General features: G+C 30.9%; 1 protein-coding gene across 2 annotated transcripts in view; it reads right to left on the bottom strand.

Moving 5' to 3' along the window:
- Window positions 1–17,459, bottom strand: part of LOC143055391 (atrial natriuretic peptide receptor 1-like) — a 47,094-nt gene extending 29,635 nt beyond the window's left edge. For both annotated transcript variants that reach the window (XM_076228525.1, XM_076228534.1), the window contains exons 1-2: window positions 17,331–17,459; window positions 8,872–8,989 (exon numbers count right to left, since the gene is read on the bottom strand). In XM_076228525.1, the coding sequence (XP_076084640.1) occupies window positions 8,872–8,989; window positions 17,331–17,360 (148 nt within the window). In that variant the 5' untranslated portion in view covers window positions 17,361–17,459. The remainder of the gene's footprint in view (window positions 1–8,871; window positions 8,990–17,330) is intronic.
- Window positions 17,460–17,808: the final 349 nt, after the last annotated feature.

Raw genomic sequence — 17,808 nt, 5'->3', positions numbered from 1 at the left:
TGTAAGCATTGTCGTTGAGGAAGTTTTATACATAAAAGCAACAGTAGTATACCGCTGTTCAAAAGTCAAAAATCGATTGAAAGAAAACAAATCCGGGTTACAAACTAAAACCGATGGAAACACATCAACTATAAGAAGAAAACAACGAAACAACAGAAACACTGCAAAACCATGATTTGTTTGAAAATTTAAATAATAAATATATGTCATTCTGTGGAAGTGCAAAGTTGAGGAGTAAGGTCTTATACTGAAAGACTTTACGGTGTAATAATAACATCTCCGTAATTTTAGACTTCGCGTAATGCTATAAAAATAATTATTTACAGTTGTGACATCATCAGTTTGTAAACTCATTCATAGATATAAGAAGATGTGAAATGAGTGCCAATGATACAGCTCTTAATCCAAGTCACAATTTGTAAAATTAAACCGTTATAGGTCAAAGTACGGTCTTCAACATAGAGCCTTGTCTCACACCAAACAGCAAGCTATCCCTGCATTTGAAAATAAATCATATTTGTCTTTAATTTCTTTTACTTAAAAATGTCCCAAGAGTGAGTGAAGCATAACATAAATAACAGGTTACCATGATTTTTTTAAACTTAAAATCAAATTATCATTTTGTTTGGCTCACCCAATATTCTATTTTCATTTACATTTGAACATTTAGTAATGTAGTTTGATGAAAATTTCAATTTTTATTGATTGAGTTTTAGATGCTCGGAAATGATGTAGTGATATCCGTACTGATAAAGAACGGAACACACACATTAACATTCATACATGTCGATATGCTAGTTATAAGAAAATTATCGTAAGTAGGTTAACATTTCACAGCTAAAGATATTTGGAATTTATAACAAGAAAAACAAATTTGTATGCCAATACGATACTTCATCAGGTCAAAACGAATTTGACAATCACATGAAGAAATATGTATTTGTAATGAGGTATTCCGTTATTTTCGGGTCCATATTCACAACTAAAACGGTTGACCAGTTTTTCATGAATTTTTGCGAGAGTGTTCCTATTTTTGATATATTAATATTATCACAGCTTGTTAATCTTTAAAATTCAAATAACATTATTTTTCGTATTTGTGAAAAAGTTATAGGGGGTTCAAAACGGTTTAAACGGTATTTTTGCAATAAAATATTGAGTGAATTTTTAGTTAGTATCTTAACAAAGATGAAAAGGTCATTATAGTTGTACAGCGAGTAAACCTCAGTAGAAAACTAATCCATCCAGATGTTTTTTTGGTGACTTTTCATGACTTCAATGAACTTACTTTGTATTAGAAACCAAAGCTTCACAAAATTCCGTACAAACAACGGTACATTGCCGGCTCATCTGTATGTTCGACTAAGGAGTTGTTCTTAAAATTGATCAAAATTCTGTCCGCAGTGAAAGAGGGTATTCAGAAATACTTTGAAACCGTTTAAAATTGATCAAAATTCTGTACGCAGTGAAAGAGGGTATTCAGAAATACTTTGAAACCGTTTACTCACTTAGGGGTATAAACCATGTAGATTCTAAAAGCTCCAAAGAGATTCTAGATAATTTTATATCTCGATCTTTTTCTGAAATAAGTTCTATCAAAAATTTTGATTTTTCAACTCTGTATGATCCTGTATACTAACATTCCCCATGTGAAATTGAAAAATCGTCTATAAGAAATAATCCACAATGCTTTTTAACATAAAAACTGTAGCATACGCTATAAAAACTAGAGGCTCTAAAGAGCCTGTGTCGCTCACCTTTGTGAATATTAAACAAAGGAAGCAGATGGATTCATGACAAAATTGTGTTTTGGTGATGGTGATGTGTTTGTACGTCTTACTTTACTGAACATTCTTGCTGCTTACAGTTATCTCTATCTATAATGAACTTGGCCCAGTAGTTTCAGTGGAAAATGTTAGTAAAAATTTACAAACTTTATAAAAATTGTTAAAAATTGACTATAAAGGACAATAACTCATTAGGGGGTCAATTGACCATTTCAGTCATTTTGACTTATTTGTAAATCTTACTTTGCTGTACATTATTACTGTTTAAAGTTTATCTCTATCTATAATAATATTCAAGATAATAACCCAAAACAGTAAAATTTCCTTAAAATTACCAATTCCGGGGCAGCAACCCAACAACGGGTTGTCCGATTCATCTGAAAATTTCAGGGCAGATAGATTTTGTCCTGATAAACAATTTGACCCATGTCAGATTTGCTCTAAATGCTTTGGTTTTTGAGTTATAAGCCAAAAACTGCATTTTTCCCCTATGTTCTATTTTTAGCCATTGCGGCCATCTTTGTTGGATGGCCTGGTCTCTGGACACATTTTTTAAACTAGATACCCCAAAGATGATTGTGGCCTAGTTTGGATTAATTTGGCTAGTAGTTTCAGAGGAGAAGATTTTTGTAAAAGATTACTAAGATTTACGAAAAATGGTTAAAAATTTACTATAAAGGGCAATAACTCCTAAAGGGGTCACCTGACCATTTCGGTAATGTTGACTTATTTGTAAATCTAACTTTGCTGAACATTATTGATGTAAACAGTTTATCTCTATCTATAATAATATTCAAGATAATAACCAAAAAACAGCAAAATTTCCTTAAAATTGCCAATTCAGGGCAGCAACCCAACAACGGGTTGTCAGATTTGTCTGAAAATTTTAGGGCAGATAGATCTTGACCTAATAGATCATTTTACCACATGTCAGATTTGCTCTAAATGCTTTGGTTTTAGAGTTATAAGCCAAAATCTACATTTTACCTATATGTTCTATTTATAGCCATGGCGGCCATCTTGGTTGGTTAATAGGGTCGCGCCACACATTTTTTAAAGTAGATACCCCAATGATGATTGTCGCCAAGTTTGGATTAATTTGACCCAGTAGTTTCAGAGGAGAAGATTTTTGTAAAAGATTACTAAGATTTACGAAAAATGCTTAAAAATTGACTATAAAGGGCAATAACTCCTATAGTAGTCAATTGACCATTTTGGTCATGTTGACTTATTTGTAAATCTTACTTTGCTGAACATTATTGCTGTTTACAGTTTATCTCTATCTATAATAATATTCAAGATAATAACCAAAAACAGTAAAATTTCCTTAAAATTACCATTTTAGGGGCAGCAACCCAACAACGGGTTGTCCGATTCATCTGAAAATTTCAGGGCAGATAGATCTTGACCTGATAAACAATTTTACATGTCAGATTTGCTCTAAATGCTTTGGTTTTTGAGTTATAAGCCAAAAACTGCATTTAACCCCTATGTTCTATTTTTAGCCATGGCGGCCATCTTGGTTGGTTGGCCGGGTCACCGGACACATTTTTTAAACTAGATACCCCAATGATGATTGTGGCCAAGTTTGGATTAATTTGGCCCAGTAGTTTCAGAGGAGAAGATTTTTGTAAAAGTTAACGACGACGGACGACGGACGACGGACGCCGGACGCAAAGTGATGGGAAAAGCTAAAAAAGTTAAGTCACAAAAATACTTAACTCCGAGAAAATTCAAAATGGACAGTCCCTAATCAAATGGCAAAATCAAATGATAAAACATATCAAACGAATGGACAACAACTGTCATATTCCTGACTTGGTACAGGCATTTTCAAATGTAAAAAATTGGTTTATAGCGCTAAACTTCTCATTTGTATGACAGTCGCATCAAATTCCATAATATTTACAACGTGAACAAAAAAGACATTATAGGTAAAATAGTCAAAATAGGGGTATTGTAGTCATGGCTGTGTCACAATCTCAATTAGAACAAACACAAACAAATATTAAACAAAGAATCACACAAACGATCTTTCAAATTAAACAACCACATTCACCGCTTACTTATATATGTATTTTAAATCAACTCATAAAGGATTGAAATATTTGAAGTTCTGTGACTGCATTTTGAAATTATCAATTTTCCACACCTTCGTAGCAATATACCAACTTCATCTGCGTATGGGATATACATCCCAACTTTTTAGTATGTAAGAGTTTGTAACTCCTACTCAGACTTTGTAAAACGTCACCAGTGTCTGAGCAGAAAGTTGAAGAACAAGGGGTATGTCAAAGAACGTCTCGTCATTTTCTTAAAAAAAAAAAAAGTTCATCGGAAGGTACCAAGACTTTGTTGATAAAGATTTCGTATCAACTTCACAAATAATACACGATGATCTTGAAGTATAGATTCTAGGTACTGACGTTGTTCATCATCTAAATAATGTCTTGTATTATTCTTTGATTCGTCTATTTGAATATAACTTTTACTGTTTAGTCTATTTTTATTGATATACATTTGACCTGACTTTGTACTTATACATCCCGTCATTGTGTTTATGTTCTATGATTATTCGCGTATTCTTGTCTTTTGTTTGCTAATGTGCTTTGTCTATATGCCTTTTTGTTGTTTCTTTGATGCTTATGTCGTGGCTCTGTATTTATACATCACGTCATTGTGATATTGTTAAGCATTTTGTATTCTACTTTTTCAATTTTTCCTAATGTGCATTGTCTTTATGCCTTTTTATGTTTCTTCAATACATACATGACGTGGCTCTGCACTTATACATCCCGTAATTGTGTTATTGAGCTATGATAAATTTGTGTATTTTTCTCTGTAATTGTTTGCTAATATGCTTTGTCTTTTTGTGCTTCTTTACATATTTGTTTGTTTTTATAGTGATTAAGATTGTTGACTGCTGTACCCCTATTTATTGTTACATTTTTACATACTATTATTATGTCTGTTTGTTTTGTTCACACATCGTTGTCAATATTATGGAATTTGATGCGACTGTCATACAAGTGAGAAGGGTAGCTAGCTTTCAAAACTAGGTTTAATCCACATTCAGGAATATGATAATTGTTATCTATTCGTATGGTATGTTTGAGCTTTAGATTTTGCCATGTGATAAGGGACTTTCCTTTTTGAATTTTACTCGGAGTATAGTATTTTTTGTGATTTTTATGTTTTGATTCAAATTTCTCTCAAAAGGGAAGGCTTGGTTTTATTATGAAAGAAAATTGTTTTGAATAATACTTAAAGAGTTTAACTACATTTCGATTTAAAATCGTAAATTTGTATCCGCGTTATTTGGTCTCGTGTGGATAGTATCAATCATACCACATCTTGTTTATATTGTGGAAAAATCTGTTGAGTCTTTCATCTTCAAATGACTATAGGCTTCATCAACATTCTTATTTCAATAATCGGATTAAGATATAAAATATACCAGTAATTGAAATGATTCATATCTGTTTTACATTGAGTTTGCCATTCAAGTTCTTTTTTTTTTACTATTTAAGCGTTTTATACTTCAAAGTTTTCTTCTCACGGTAGTAGTGTTACTTATAGTAGAAGAGAAAATTATGCAACTTTCAATTTTCTATAGTTCTACGTTGTACCTGTTAGACATGCAGACAACAAAAGAAAATGTTTGCAATGTTAAAAAAATAAACGGTGTCAGCATTTTTTTTATTTACTCTGAAAAGTATATTAAATGTGTTCGAATCATTAATCAATGTATCTGACGTCAGTACATTGTTTCAATTCTACATTTTGTTTCACAGTGTTTCAATTCTACATTTTGTTTCAAGAACCTACGTTAAACTTATGTGCTAGTGCAATGTTTAAACTCTACATTATGTTTTGAGAACACAAGTTAATCTTATGTGATAGTGCACTGCACTGCCACAAGAAGCCATGTCATCTTCATTATTCTGAAAACAGTCCTTGCTTTTTTCTTAAATATACATGCCTACAGGTGAAGCATTTTAAAACCAAGATTGAAGCTTTCGTTTGACACAAGGCAAACAAGTTACCATGTCTACAGAGGAGTGCTTTTAAATTCAATAAAACCCAAGAATCTATTTCACACAAGAGCCATTTTAAACTCTTTACAATTTCGACTTGAATTCGCAAAAAGACAGTTTCGTGTTTGTACTTTGCAGTTCTAACAAAAGTAAGGAGTATGTCTTGACAGATGACCAAATAATTAACGCCTGAAGATAGGTAAAAACTGGCAAACTTGACAGAATTGAGTAAATTTTATATATTTTTTGAAAAAAAAATCAGAAGGATTTCTTAATCTCATATATTTATTTTATCATTTAGGTATATATTTTTTTGTATATGACATTGCAATTTCTTTCGAAGGTTAAATATGTTTTAAATTTCTCGTTGCATTGAAGACCTGTTGGTGACCTTCTGCTGTTGTCTACTCTATGGTCGGGTTGTTGTCTCTTTGGCACATTCCATTTCCATTCTCAATTTTATTTATATACCTGAACTGCTAACATTTACTACTAAACACGTGTAAAGGTGTTTCTTTTAAAATGGAAATCCTTTATCTTATCAAAATCTTCAGAAATGTGCTGCTGTTGAAATATTGTCTTCCCGTACTCTAAATTGGTGATAGATTTTCTATTGGTAGTGATCTTTACCACGAGACCTTCCGTTATATATTCAGCAACCGTACAGCGCAACAGCGAGGGGAAATCGTGATGAATGAAATGAGTGGTAAACAAACTTAGTTTAGATGGTATTGATTGATTCTGAAAGAAATATTTATAAAACACCAAATGATTTTAAAACTGTTATGGCGAAGTTAAGGTTTAATTAACAAAAAGAAATGTACAAAAAAAAACCATCTTGCCTTTTATTTACTTTTAACGTGCTCCACGATTCTGAGTTGATTGAATCATGTTTATCATGGTCACATTCGTTAAACTTCGGCAAAATAACACGAAAGTTAATTAGTAGGGACAGTTTTCAAAGACTTTTTTTTTGTGTCGATTATATGTTATAAATTCGTAATAAATGTTAAATATATATACATTCATTAATTCAAAAATGTCCACAACATTATAATTTCAAGAAAATAGTTTTATATGATATTAACCAAAACCAAACTGTCATTAAACGTAAAATTATATTTTTTATTCTAAAATACAATAAGAAGATGGGATGATTGCACATCAGAAAACTCTCCATCAGAAAACCAAATAGCGTACAATTTTTAAAACTATATGTCACCATACGGCATTCAACAATGAGAAAAACTCATGATGAGGTCAGTCCATTTTTTTGAGAAAAAAAATCTAATTGGAGTTTATCGATATATTGTTTTATGTCGTGACATTTTTTTTTGCGCTGACTTCTGGAATTTTGAAATTTGCTTGGATTCATTGTTTCTATTTGCTATCTGTGTGTTATTTATCATATTAAATTTGTATTTGACTGCCCCTTTGTTATTAACTTAATGTTAATTATATTGGTCATTGGTCTCGGTGAAAGCTAAATGAAGACACATTATTCAAATTTTGGCCAATATCATTAAATACAATTACAAAGTGTTAAAACTGTTTCAATGTAACAACTTCACTGGTACTTCCTATTTTTGTAATCAATCCCGCCTTTTTACTGTTGTCCAATCAATGTCATAATTGGGTTTGTGTTCGTGTAGTATAGCTGTTTTGCAACTGAATAAGCCTTTGGATACACATAACGACAAATTTGTTCATAGTAAAAGATACGGTAAATACACTGTTTACACATGTGAATTTATTCCTTTACGTGTTCTTACAATTCAGACAATGTAAGTACCGGGCTATCAAAATTAACATCCGTTTTACTTAAATAAACCATTGGGTTGTAAGAAATTCCCTAAGTCTGGTTCTTAATATGTCTTTGTATAGGAAACTATAGGATTAAGTTATATATTATCAACAGAAACGCATAGAAAATAATAGTTTAGTTTTCTTGTTAAACACAATGATCTGTTCACTTGACAACTCACAGAAAAATTACAACAGCTCCCAGTGTAGACAAATGCAGAAAAATGTCAATAAATTTCAATAACGTCATAAAATTGTATAATTCATTCCCCGTCAATACAATAGAATACTAATAATAACAATAATTATTATGAAAATAAGAGATAATTCGTGGGAGTCTGAGGTAAATGTGTGTACATATAAACTTTAATTGTCAACTTGAATATCTAATTATAACACAAACTACAAAGAAATGAAATCTGTATAGAAATTTGACTACTTAATGTTCTCGTATTAACCAATACTCCATACTTTAAAGTCACAAATAGAAAGGTACAGGTTGCGTGCGGTCAGTTTACCAGAAGTAATGTCTGTCAACATTTATAACGTTACAATCATTGATTTGTAAACCTATTTTAACGATTATTATCCTTTGTTATAACAATGCTTTGTTATAGAAACTTTCTGACAGAAATAAGAACATGTCTGTATTAATCGCATAATGATATATGTGTTCATACTGGTTGATTTTGTGTCGAAAACTACCTCATAATGGCATACGAACCTGTGCATAATGGTGAATATGGTATGCAGCACTAGCTGATAATGTGTATACTGGTATAAATGGTGTTCAACACTAGCTGATAATATCATATAAACCTGCGATTACTGCTGAATGTTCTGTTGGATGTTCATCTCTAGCTATTATTGAATGATCAATAATGTTGGTCTACATTATATACCTACGCACCTGTGCATACTGGTAGATGTGGTGTTGGATGTTCAGCACCAGCTAAACAATAACTACAATTGTGGTCTACATTATAAAGCTACGAACCTGTGCATACTGGTGAATGTGGTGTTCAGCACCAGCTAATAAATACTTACAATTGTGGTCTACATTATAAAGCTAAGAGCCTGTGCATACTGGTGAATGTGGTGTCCAGCACCAGCTAATAAATACTTACAATTGTGGTCTACATTATATACCTACGCACCTGTGCAAACTGGTGAATGTGGTGTTGGCTGTTCAGCACCAGCTAATAAATACTTACAATTGTGGTCTATATTATAAAGCTACGAACCTGTGCAAACTGGTGAATGTGGTGTTGGATGTTCAGCACTAGCTGATAATGACCAACAATGGTAGTCTACATTATCAAGGTTATGCCATGACCATGCAACTTCCGAGTACAGAGTGACCTGTGAATAAAAAAACAATGATGCACAATTCTTATTCTCTATCTTCGATATAATAATGATTCATGCCTTTCAAAGTTCATTTCCGTGAAAGGTACACTATTAAAGGTATTTTTCTAGTTTCTGCTAACGAAGCTGTTTGGATTTGAAATTTCATTGAAATTAATTGGTCATTTGCTTATATATTCAATCTTTATAGAATAAAAAGTGTTGATTCTTGCGAAAATATCGAGTGCGACTTATCGACTTTCATCATTGTTACAATACCGAATGCGATTTATTAAAAAATGTAACGATTGTGACAATGAAAAATGCGATTGATCGAGTTTTTTTTTATCGATTGTGAAACTGTCGAATTTGACATCGACTTTACATCGAAAGTGATAATACTGAATGTGATTTATCGACTTTTCATCGATTTTTGTTCTTGTAATGAGCGACACGACGGAACTTATTCGGGTGCCACAAGTGGAACAGAAACTTATTAGCCTTACGGAGCACCTGAGTGCAACACTAGTTTTGTTTTTTATTTTATTTTCCGTGTTGTAAATTGTTTTCATTTTCGATGTCTCTTCTGTGTTGGCTCTTCCAATTTATCCTTGACAAAAAAAAATCCTGCCTTCATTTTAACCTATCACATTAGGTCAACTGTTTGTGAATTTACATGGATCTATGTTTTTTTTTTGCATTTGGTGTTGGCTATGTATAGACAAGAGCCATTTATTTATCCGTTATTGCAAGATGCCCAATCACAGGATATGTTTCATCGATGTATTTTAACAATAGTTATACAACGGATGTTACTACGAACTGCTTTTTCACCAGGCGCACTTAAGCTCTACCACTTGTGTTTTTGGTCTCCATCCAAGTCACATTGTATACAAGTAATTAATTATAGGTCAAAGCACGGCCTTCAACACGGAGCATTGGCTCATACCGAAAGCTATCTATGCAGGGTCAAATGAATGGTGTAAAAACACTTCAAATATACGGTATGCTTGTATTGGATTTTAGGTTTTATATTGTCCTTTCGATTTCTTCTCTTTCATCTTATTATTTATTTAAATAACCAACGGCAAATGTCTATGAGACGCCTTACGATGTCGCGAGAGGAACGGTGCCCGAACTTCTAATTATTTTAACACTTTACGGGATTAGTAGACTATATATTAAGAATAGTTGTAGATCTGTTCATGATTATATATAATAAAAGCTGGTGGTATTACTTTAAAACATAAATACAATAAGAACGAATACAATTTTACACTCAAAGGACAGCTTAATGTTATAGTCAAAGAATTACTTACGGTTACAATCGCAGGACAATCACATTATACTATTAAAAATTGAACGATAATTTATATAATCATCTGAACAACTATTTGCTTTTCAATATGAATTGCATATAATAGATATAATTGCAAACTTTTTAATGAAGTAAGATTAACGAAAAATTTAAGGAATATAGTTAGTTTCCCATTGAATTTTTCATCCTTGATGATTTTATATTTTGCACATGCTAATCAGTGGCATAACCGGTGACGCGAAAACAATCGAAAAGTAACTCTTGTTATGAAAAATTGACAAAATCAATATTAGAACAATGCCAGTGACGATGCTGATTTAGATAAAAGTAATCGCTTATTAAACAATAATCGTATTTGTTAAACTGTGTAATTAGAAATATGCATGCAAATATATGATGTTTTATATTCAACATGAATCGAGAAAATTGCATTGGAAGTAGTTATCCAAAGTACCAGGATTATAATTAAGTACGCCAGACGCGCGAAGCTTATGAAACTGAAATTTAAAAATATTTTTCTTTTTAGCATATTCGTAAAGAAAATGGGGGAAAACCATGTAGGGGTACATTTAAAATCTGACGCTCTTTAGAGTCACCAATTCTGGGAGTGTAATAATTTTCAAAAAATACATATTTCCCACATTTCAGTTTTCAAGAACATTGTTCTTGTCACGTAAACTTTCAATATAGAAATGATGTCTTTTCGTGGACATAACTATAATAATTTGTTTCTGTGCACGTAAGAAAAATGAAGATAAATATTTCTAGAGCAAGTCATCCGTTAAAACTTTATAAATATATTTTTCTATTTCTCGATGAATTCGAATTCAATGTTTACATAGGTATATGGTTCGTTTGAATATGCTTCGCATCTTAATTTTTAAAGGGTAAATCTTCACTGCATATCAAACGATTCTGTTAATCTTTTCAGCTCTGATTTAGTTTCACGGATATACGGATATTTATCAAGGTCTAGAGAGGTATATACCAGTAGGAAAATAATTTGATATTAGTAATCCAGGAATTTATTTGCACATCGTTATTTAAACCATTTTTTTTTACAAAGCTCATAAAGCCTGATGTATTACTCTTTGTTTGTTATTTTATTGCGAATCCTATCATAGTTTTCCACTGATTCACCTGCAAGTTACCTGTCCATTTAAACTTTTGTAAGTCCTATTGTCCCATCTAACAATTACAACAGGTATTGTTCTCTGTTTAGTTTATTCAATGGGACCTTTAAATTTCTTGCAAGAGAAATCTATCACTCACTGATTAATTTACATGAACAAAAAATTGAACTGTCAATGATGGAAATACATGTATAAATAAGTTATTATGAAACTGCATATGATGTTGTATTTATTCAATCAATAACACATTTTCAATTTGTTTGATATAAACACTGATTTAAAAATTAAAAGTTGATTTCTGATCAAATTTCAACATTTTATCTATTAAAATTTGCTTTTTTTTAGTCTGTTCATAAGTAAAAACTTGAAATGATAATGTTTAAGTAAAGGTCTTCATAAATGTATTCTTTATAACTGAACAACCAAAAAAAACATGCAAATTCTTTGAAACATAAATGCATGCAGTAGTTAAAAAAAATCAGAAATAAACGTTTTATAATTAAATCAGTGCTTATATTGAACAGATTGAAAATATATTATTGATAATGAATAAATAGTGTATCACAGGCAGTTTATTTGAGTTTATATACATGTATTTCAGTGAACAAAGAAGATATTTTTTGGTCAGGCAAATTAATCAATGAGTGATAGATTTCTCTTGGAAGAAATTTAAAGGTCCCATCAAATAAACTATACAGAGAACAATACCTGTTGTATTTGTTCAATGGGACAATAGAACTTACAACAGTTTAAATGGACAGGTAACTTGCAGGTGAATCTATGGAAAACTATGATAGGGTTCGCAATAAAGTGGAAATGATATAAACAAAATTATATTGAATTTATTTCAATCTATTTCTATTTTTATTGTCTCTATTTACAATTCTTAATCCAAGTGAACTTTTTTCCACGAGATGTGTATTCAGGTTCTATTTATTTCTTGTTTTCCTCTTCGAAATACTAAAGCACTGATAACTGACAAAGCTTTCAGGTAATCTGTTTCATTTACATTTGTAAAAATATTTGAATAAAACAAAATTTGATGAAAAGATCTCATTTCCCAATCATATCATAGATATCGTTAGTGTCCTTCATATCGTAAATAAACTCATCATAGATACCAGGATTGAAATTATGTATTTACACCTGATGCGCGTTTCGTCTGAAAGACTCATTAGTGACGTTTGAATAAAAAAAATATATCAAAAAGGCCAAATACTGTTTGATGTTGAAGAGCATTGATGACCAAATATTCCTAAAAGTTTGCCAAATGCAGCTAATATATCTATTCCTGAGGTAGAAAACACGAAGTACTTCAAATATTCAAAGTGTTGTAAACAGTTAATTTATAATTATGAGCATATCAATCATAATTCATGTCAACACAGAAGTACTGATTACTGGGCTAGTGATACCCCCGGGGAATAAAAACTCAACCAGCAGTGGCTTTGACCTAGTGGTTGCAAAAAACTTATCATAAATACCAGGAATGAAATTTTGTATTTACGCCAGACGCGCGTTTCGTCTAACAAAGGACTCATCAGTGACGGTGAAATCCAAAAAAATATTAAAAAGGCCAAATAGTGTATGATGTTGAAGAGCATTGAGGACCAAAAATTCCTAAAAGTTTGGCAATTACGGCTGATGTATCTATTCCTGAGGTAGAAAAGCCTTGGTATTTCAAAAATTGTAAACAGTTAATCTATGAATATGACCACATGTTGATCACTTGATTAAAACAATGATTCAGGAGCTTGTGTTTCATATTTGATTTCTTTGTTATATAGTTTGTTGCTGCTGACCGAGATGTTATTGAACAACAAGTATTCTTAATAATAACATTAAAACATCCGTTTTAAAGGGTTAATCTTTTTGAAATATCTGGCTGAAAGATATCAGGGATAAATTTGTCGTACCAATTACCCAGTAATTCATTGTTTTTATATTTATATTTATATGGTAAGAAAATGCCTGTACCAAGTTAGGAACATGACAGTTGTTATCCATTCGTTTTATGTGTTTGAGGTTTTGATTTTGCCATTGGATTAGGGACTTTCCGTTTTGAATTCCTCGGAGTTCAGTATTTTTGTGATTTTATTTTTCAATGTCATTTCACAATTGTATTACTTTAAAGAGATTTTGTTTTAGCTTGAAGTATTTTAAATGACTTTAGACCTATTTTTATCTTAGTAGTATCATGCTTCCTTTTTCTGGAAGTTTAACACTTTTGTCTGTGTGCATGCTTCGAACTCGAACTCTGATGACCTATCATTAAAAGATATTGGCTTCATCAAAATGCATGTGAATATTCTATTTAATTGATTATTGGGCTAAAACTAATATCAAATTCTTAACAAAGAGAGAAAAGAAAAATAAGCTTACTTATAAAATATTTGATTCAATACTTGGGGATTCATTAAAACATAATGTGCATTGAATTAAGATTATAGAGTATACGTCCAGTAAAGTATAGGTTGAAAATCACGCAATTACATTTTATTTAAATAAAAATAAATCAGTTCAACACATTCCAGTACGTGAAAAAGGTTGGCAACTCTCTAGGGGTTCAGACGTTTTGACATATTGATTTGTACGAGTTTTACATCCAATTTAAGTTTTTGTTTTGAAGGAAATCGCTGATTTACTAGGAACTCTCTTATTGCATGAAACTTGACAAGTTTTTATTTAAAAAGAACTTTCTGTTGTATTTAGTTTCATTTTACTATACATATCTTCTCATGCAGATAAGAGGCATTTTCTGGTTCGATTGTAGAATTTCATGTTTTCATTCATGGGGAAGTTATCAAATTAACATCCATGGTTTTTGTTTTCTGCCTGGATTATATCATATTTAATTTTTATTTTGATTTGCTTTAATTTTTTTATTTTGAGATACTTTAATATTGTTTTTATTCCAAGAAGCGTGTTTAGTATACGTTATTACAAGAAGGCAGATATTACAGTTGAAGGTAAAAATGCAGTACACTGTTGTACAAGAGAAAACTGATTAAAATAGCTTTACACAGTATAAATAGTCGACTACATCTGTTTTCCTGGTCTTTAAAGTTATTGCAACCTTATGATTTTAATAGACATTAAATGACAAATTTAGGCAGTTAGTTTCTTATTTCTGTTTGATTTATCGATAAAATCATTTCTCTTTTCATAGTCTTTATGAGACAATTTTTGGTGAATCGAATCAAATCATTTAACGAAATCAGTCTTTTTGTTGCTGCTTTCCGTAGTCAACTTTTCTGCTGCATTCACATAACATCGTTAGTTTGCCCAGTACATTTCATAATTAGTAGAAGCCCTCTTTCGATAAGACTTGTTCATATCCAAGTATTGATGTGAAGATATCAAATCTAAAAAGGCATTCTGGAGTTTCTGGAATTAATTTTGTTTTGCATTACAGTTTAAACCAAATGCAAATATGTAAGAACAAAAATTAGAAAATGCAAATATGTAAGAACAAAAATTAGAAAATGCAAATATGTAAGTACAAAAAAAAAATGCAAATATGTAAGAACAAAAAATATAAAATGCAAATATGGAAGAACAAAAAATTTAAAAAAAAAACGCAAAATAAAGTGTTTATCTGACACGATAATAAATGTATATTGAACACATGGCTAAGACTCAAACTGTCAAAACAATGGACTGCTCTTACCTTCTCCCTTTGACCCCTTATTACTTTTTTTAATATAGTCCGATCCCCTGATGTCTGACTGTCTTTTTTTTTTGGGTGATCTCAATAAGGTCGTTGAGAAGTCATAGAAAGCTTTAAAAAGGCCGCCTTTGGATGAGATAGCATTTCTTAACTAGATACATGTATATTGAATAATATCCCATCTTCCTTTATTGACTTTCAAATCTAAATAACATTTCAGTCAGTGTTTTATTGGGTCATACTTAACTTTTATTGTTCTATTTTATGATAGAGTTATATATTTACTGGAACGCATTTACGCTTGTAGATTTGTTGTTATTTAGTTCATGGTATTTTTCACCGAAATAAAAAAAAGGTACATTTAACATTTGACTACGACGGTGTTCAAATCGGGTTTTTATTCACAACTGTTTGTTAAAGTTATTAGAGATTTTTTTTTATAAAATATGGAGAATGGGGTATGATTGCAAATGAGCCAACTATCCAGCTTTAAGCAAATGCCGTGGATTTAAGCAACTATAAGTCACCGTATGCCCTTCAATAATGAGCAAAACCCATACTGTATAGTCAGTTATAAAATGCAATAACATGACAAAATTTAAAGCATTTTAAAAAACGTTTGACTATGACAAATGATCATCCAAAAACAAATGTGACAGACAGCAACCAACAACATCAACTGAATTATAGGTCTTTAGATAGTCACATAGAATGTGTCCGGTTTAACATGTTTGTGAGTGACCCTTACCCTATAAAACCAAGTTTAACCCACTATTTACTACATTACAAAATCGCTGTACCAAGTCAGTAATAAGACATTTGTTATCCATTCGTTTGATGTGGTTGTGCTTTTGAATTTGTCATTTCCTTAAGGACTTTCAGGTTAGATTTTTTCTCGGAGTTCGATGTTTTTGTTATTTTACTTTTAACCGCCAATAACATTGTAAAAATAAAGGAAAAATATTCCACCAAAAATATTGATTTTGATTTATCGTTTTATAATAGCCATATTAACACCTCATTGAGAACACAGTTATTAACAGAAGAAATACAAACATATTTATTTTCCAACGAAGATCTCTGATTACTAAAATGGTTACGTGCTACCGAATTATTACCATTTGAAATATTCAGATGCAGATGGTTTTTACATTGGGTTGATGACCGATGGAATCACGACAGGAAAAGATTCGAAAAGGACCTGATTTGATCCAATTTTCCACTGTAAGTTTACTTTTCTGTGATTGGCTTAATTAGAATAGAAATAATGCAAAACTAAAAACATGTACTATAAAGTCATACTAAAAGTAGTAATGACGTCATAAAATGGCAAATTTAAACGTTTATTAATCTTTGAGATCCCCAATTAAGAGCACAAATGAGAATTTCTAAAAAAAAATTAAAACCGTGGTATATTGGCAAGTCTTACAGAGATGTCATCTGTATTATGATTTAGGAATACATGTAGTAATAATTCATGTGAAAAACTAAGATTTTTATTTAATTTTTGTATTCTCGGATACATAAATATGTTACGCATTTGTATTTGCGCTTGTATCTTATACTGTTGAAAGTGTTTATTTTTTTTTATATAACATACTCATTTATTTACTCACAACAGGGTTGTTATTTGGATCCGATCAAAATCCATTGCAATTGTTTGTTATATATCCAATAAAGACATATAAATAAACAATAACGAATACCATTTTAGATAATAATAGGATATTGTTTTCAAGTGTAGCCTGACCGTTATAGAATTAGCATTTATTGAGGTACAAATGTAATAATCAGTATCATTAATGTGATAAACAATTGCAGATTACTGTTCCTAACAAATTTTCCACCTTATACATTTACATATCCTTAACTTTAAGTCTTTTCCGCAAACAATTGTAGATGGGGAAAGTTCTGAAAATATTGACCACTTGCTAATATGAATTAGAAATTTAGTATTATTATTCATTTCAGCCACATGGTCTTCTTTCTTTTGAAAAAAAGGATATATTCAATAAAATAGTAGACATGGACAAAACCTTTTTCATAGCAGAATTTGCCGTTTAACTATCAAATGATCTCAAATACTGGAAATATGGTTAAAATAAGCGTTTAAAAACTATTTCTGCGTTTTAATAATAGCACAATTTTACCTGTCCGAAGTTCAGGTTACCATTATAAGTATTACCATTGTTATTGAATATTATGAATTAAATAGTATAGACAATTTGTACTTACAAGAAAAAGATATTGAAATGTAATTTCCATGTTTAGTATTTACACCGATATTCCATAACTATAAGTATTATTCCTATCATTCAATTTCATAATTGTTTATTGAGATTGAAAATGAAATATCTCAATCCGAGATGTTATAGTTTAGGCACGTTATCAATATTTTAATCAACCAATAGGAACAGCCTAGATAATCGATGATTCCAGCCAGGTTCCAATAACTGCTTTAACTTTTATAGTTATTATACAGAATGAACATGTTTGAACAATTCTCAAAAATCCAAGAAAAATATTTAATCAAAGCAGAAATTGGAAAACATATGCACTTTGTATCGTTATGCATCTCTGTTTTGAACTTCTAGTAATTAACAATGACAGGTAATTGCCTTTGATGTATTTGCTTAATGATTCAATTGTAGTCAATGTTCAACTATTACAGATTTATCCACAGTATGTGTTATGGTTTGCGCAAAAACTTCGT

Source organism: Mytilus galloprovincialis, chromosome 1 (assembly GCF_965363235.1).
Source record: "Mytilus galloprovincialis chromosome 1, xbMytGall1.hap1.1, whole genome shotgun sequence".
Classification (NCBI taxonomy): Eukaryota; Metazoa; Mollusca; class Bivalvia; order Mytilida; family Mytilidae; genus Mytilus; species Mytilus galloprovincialis.
The sequence above is the reverse complement of the archived record's forward strand: the minus strand, read 5'-3'. Positions and strand labels throughout refer to the sequence as shown.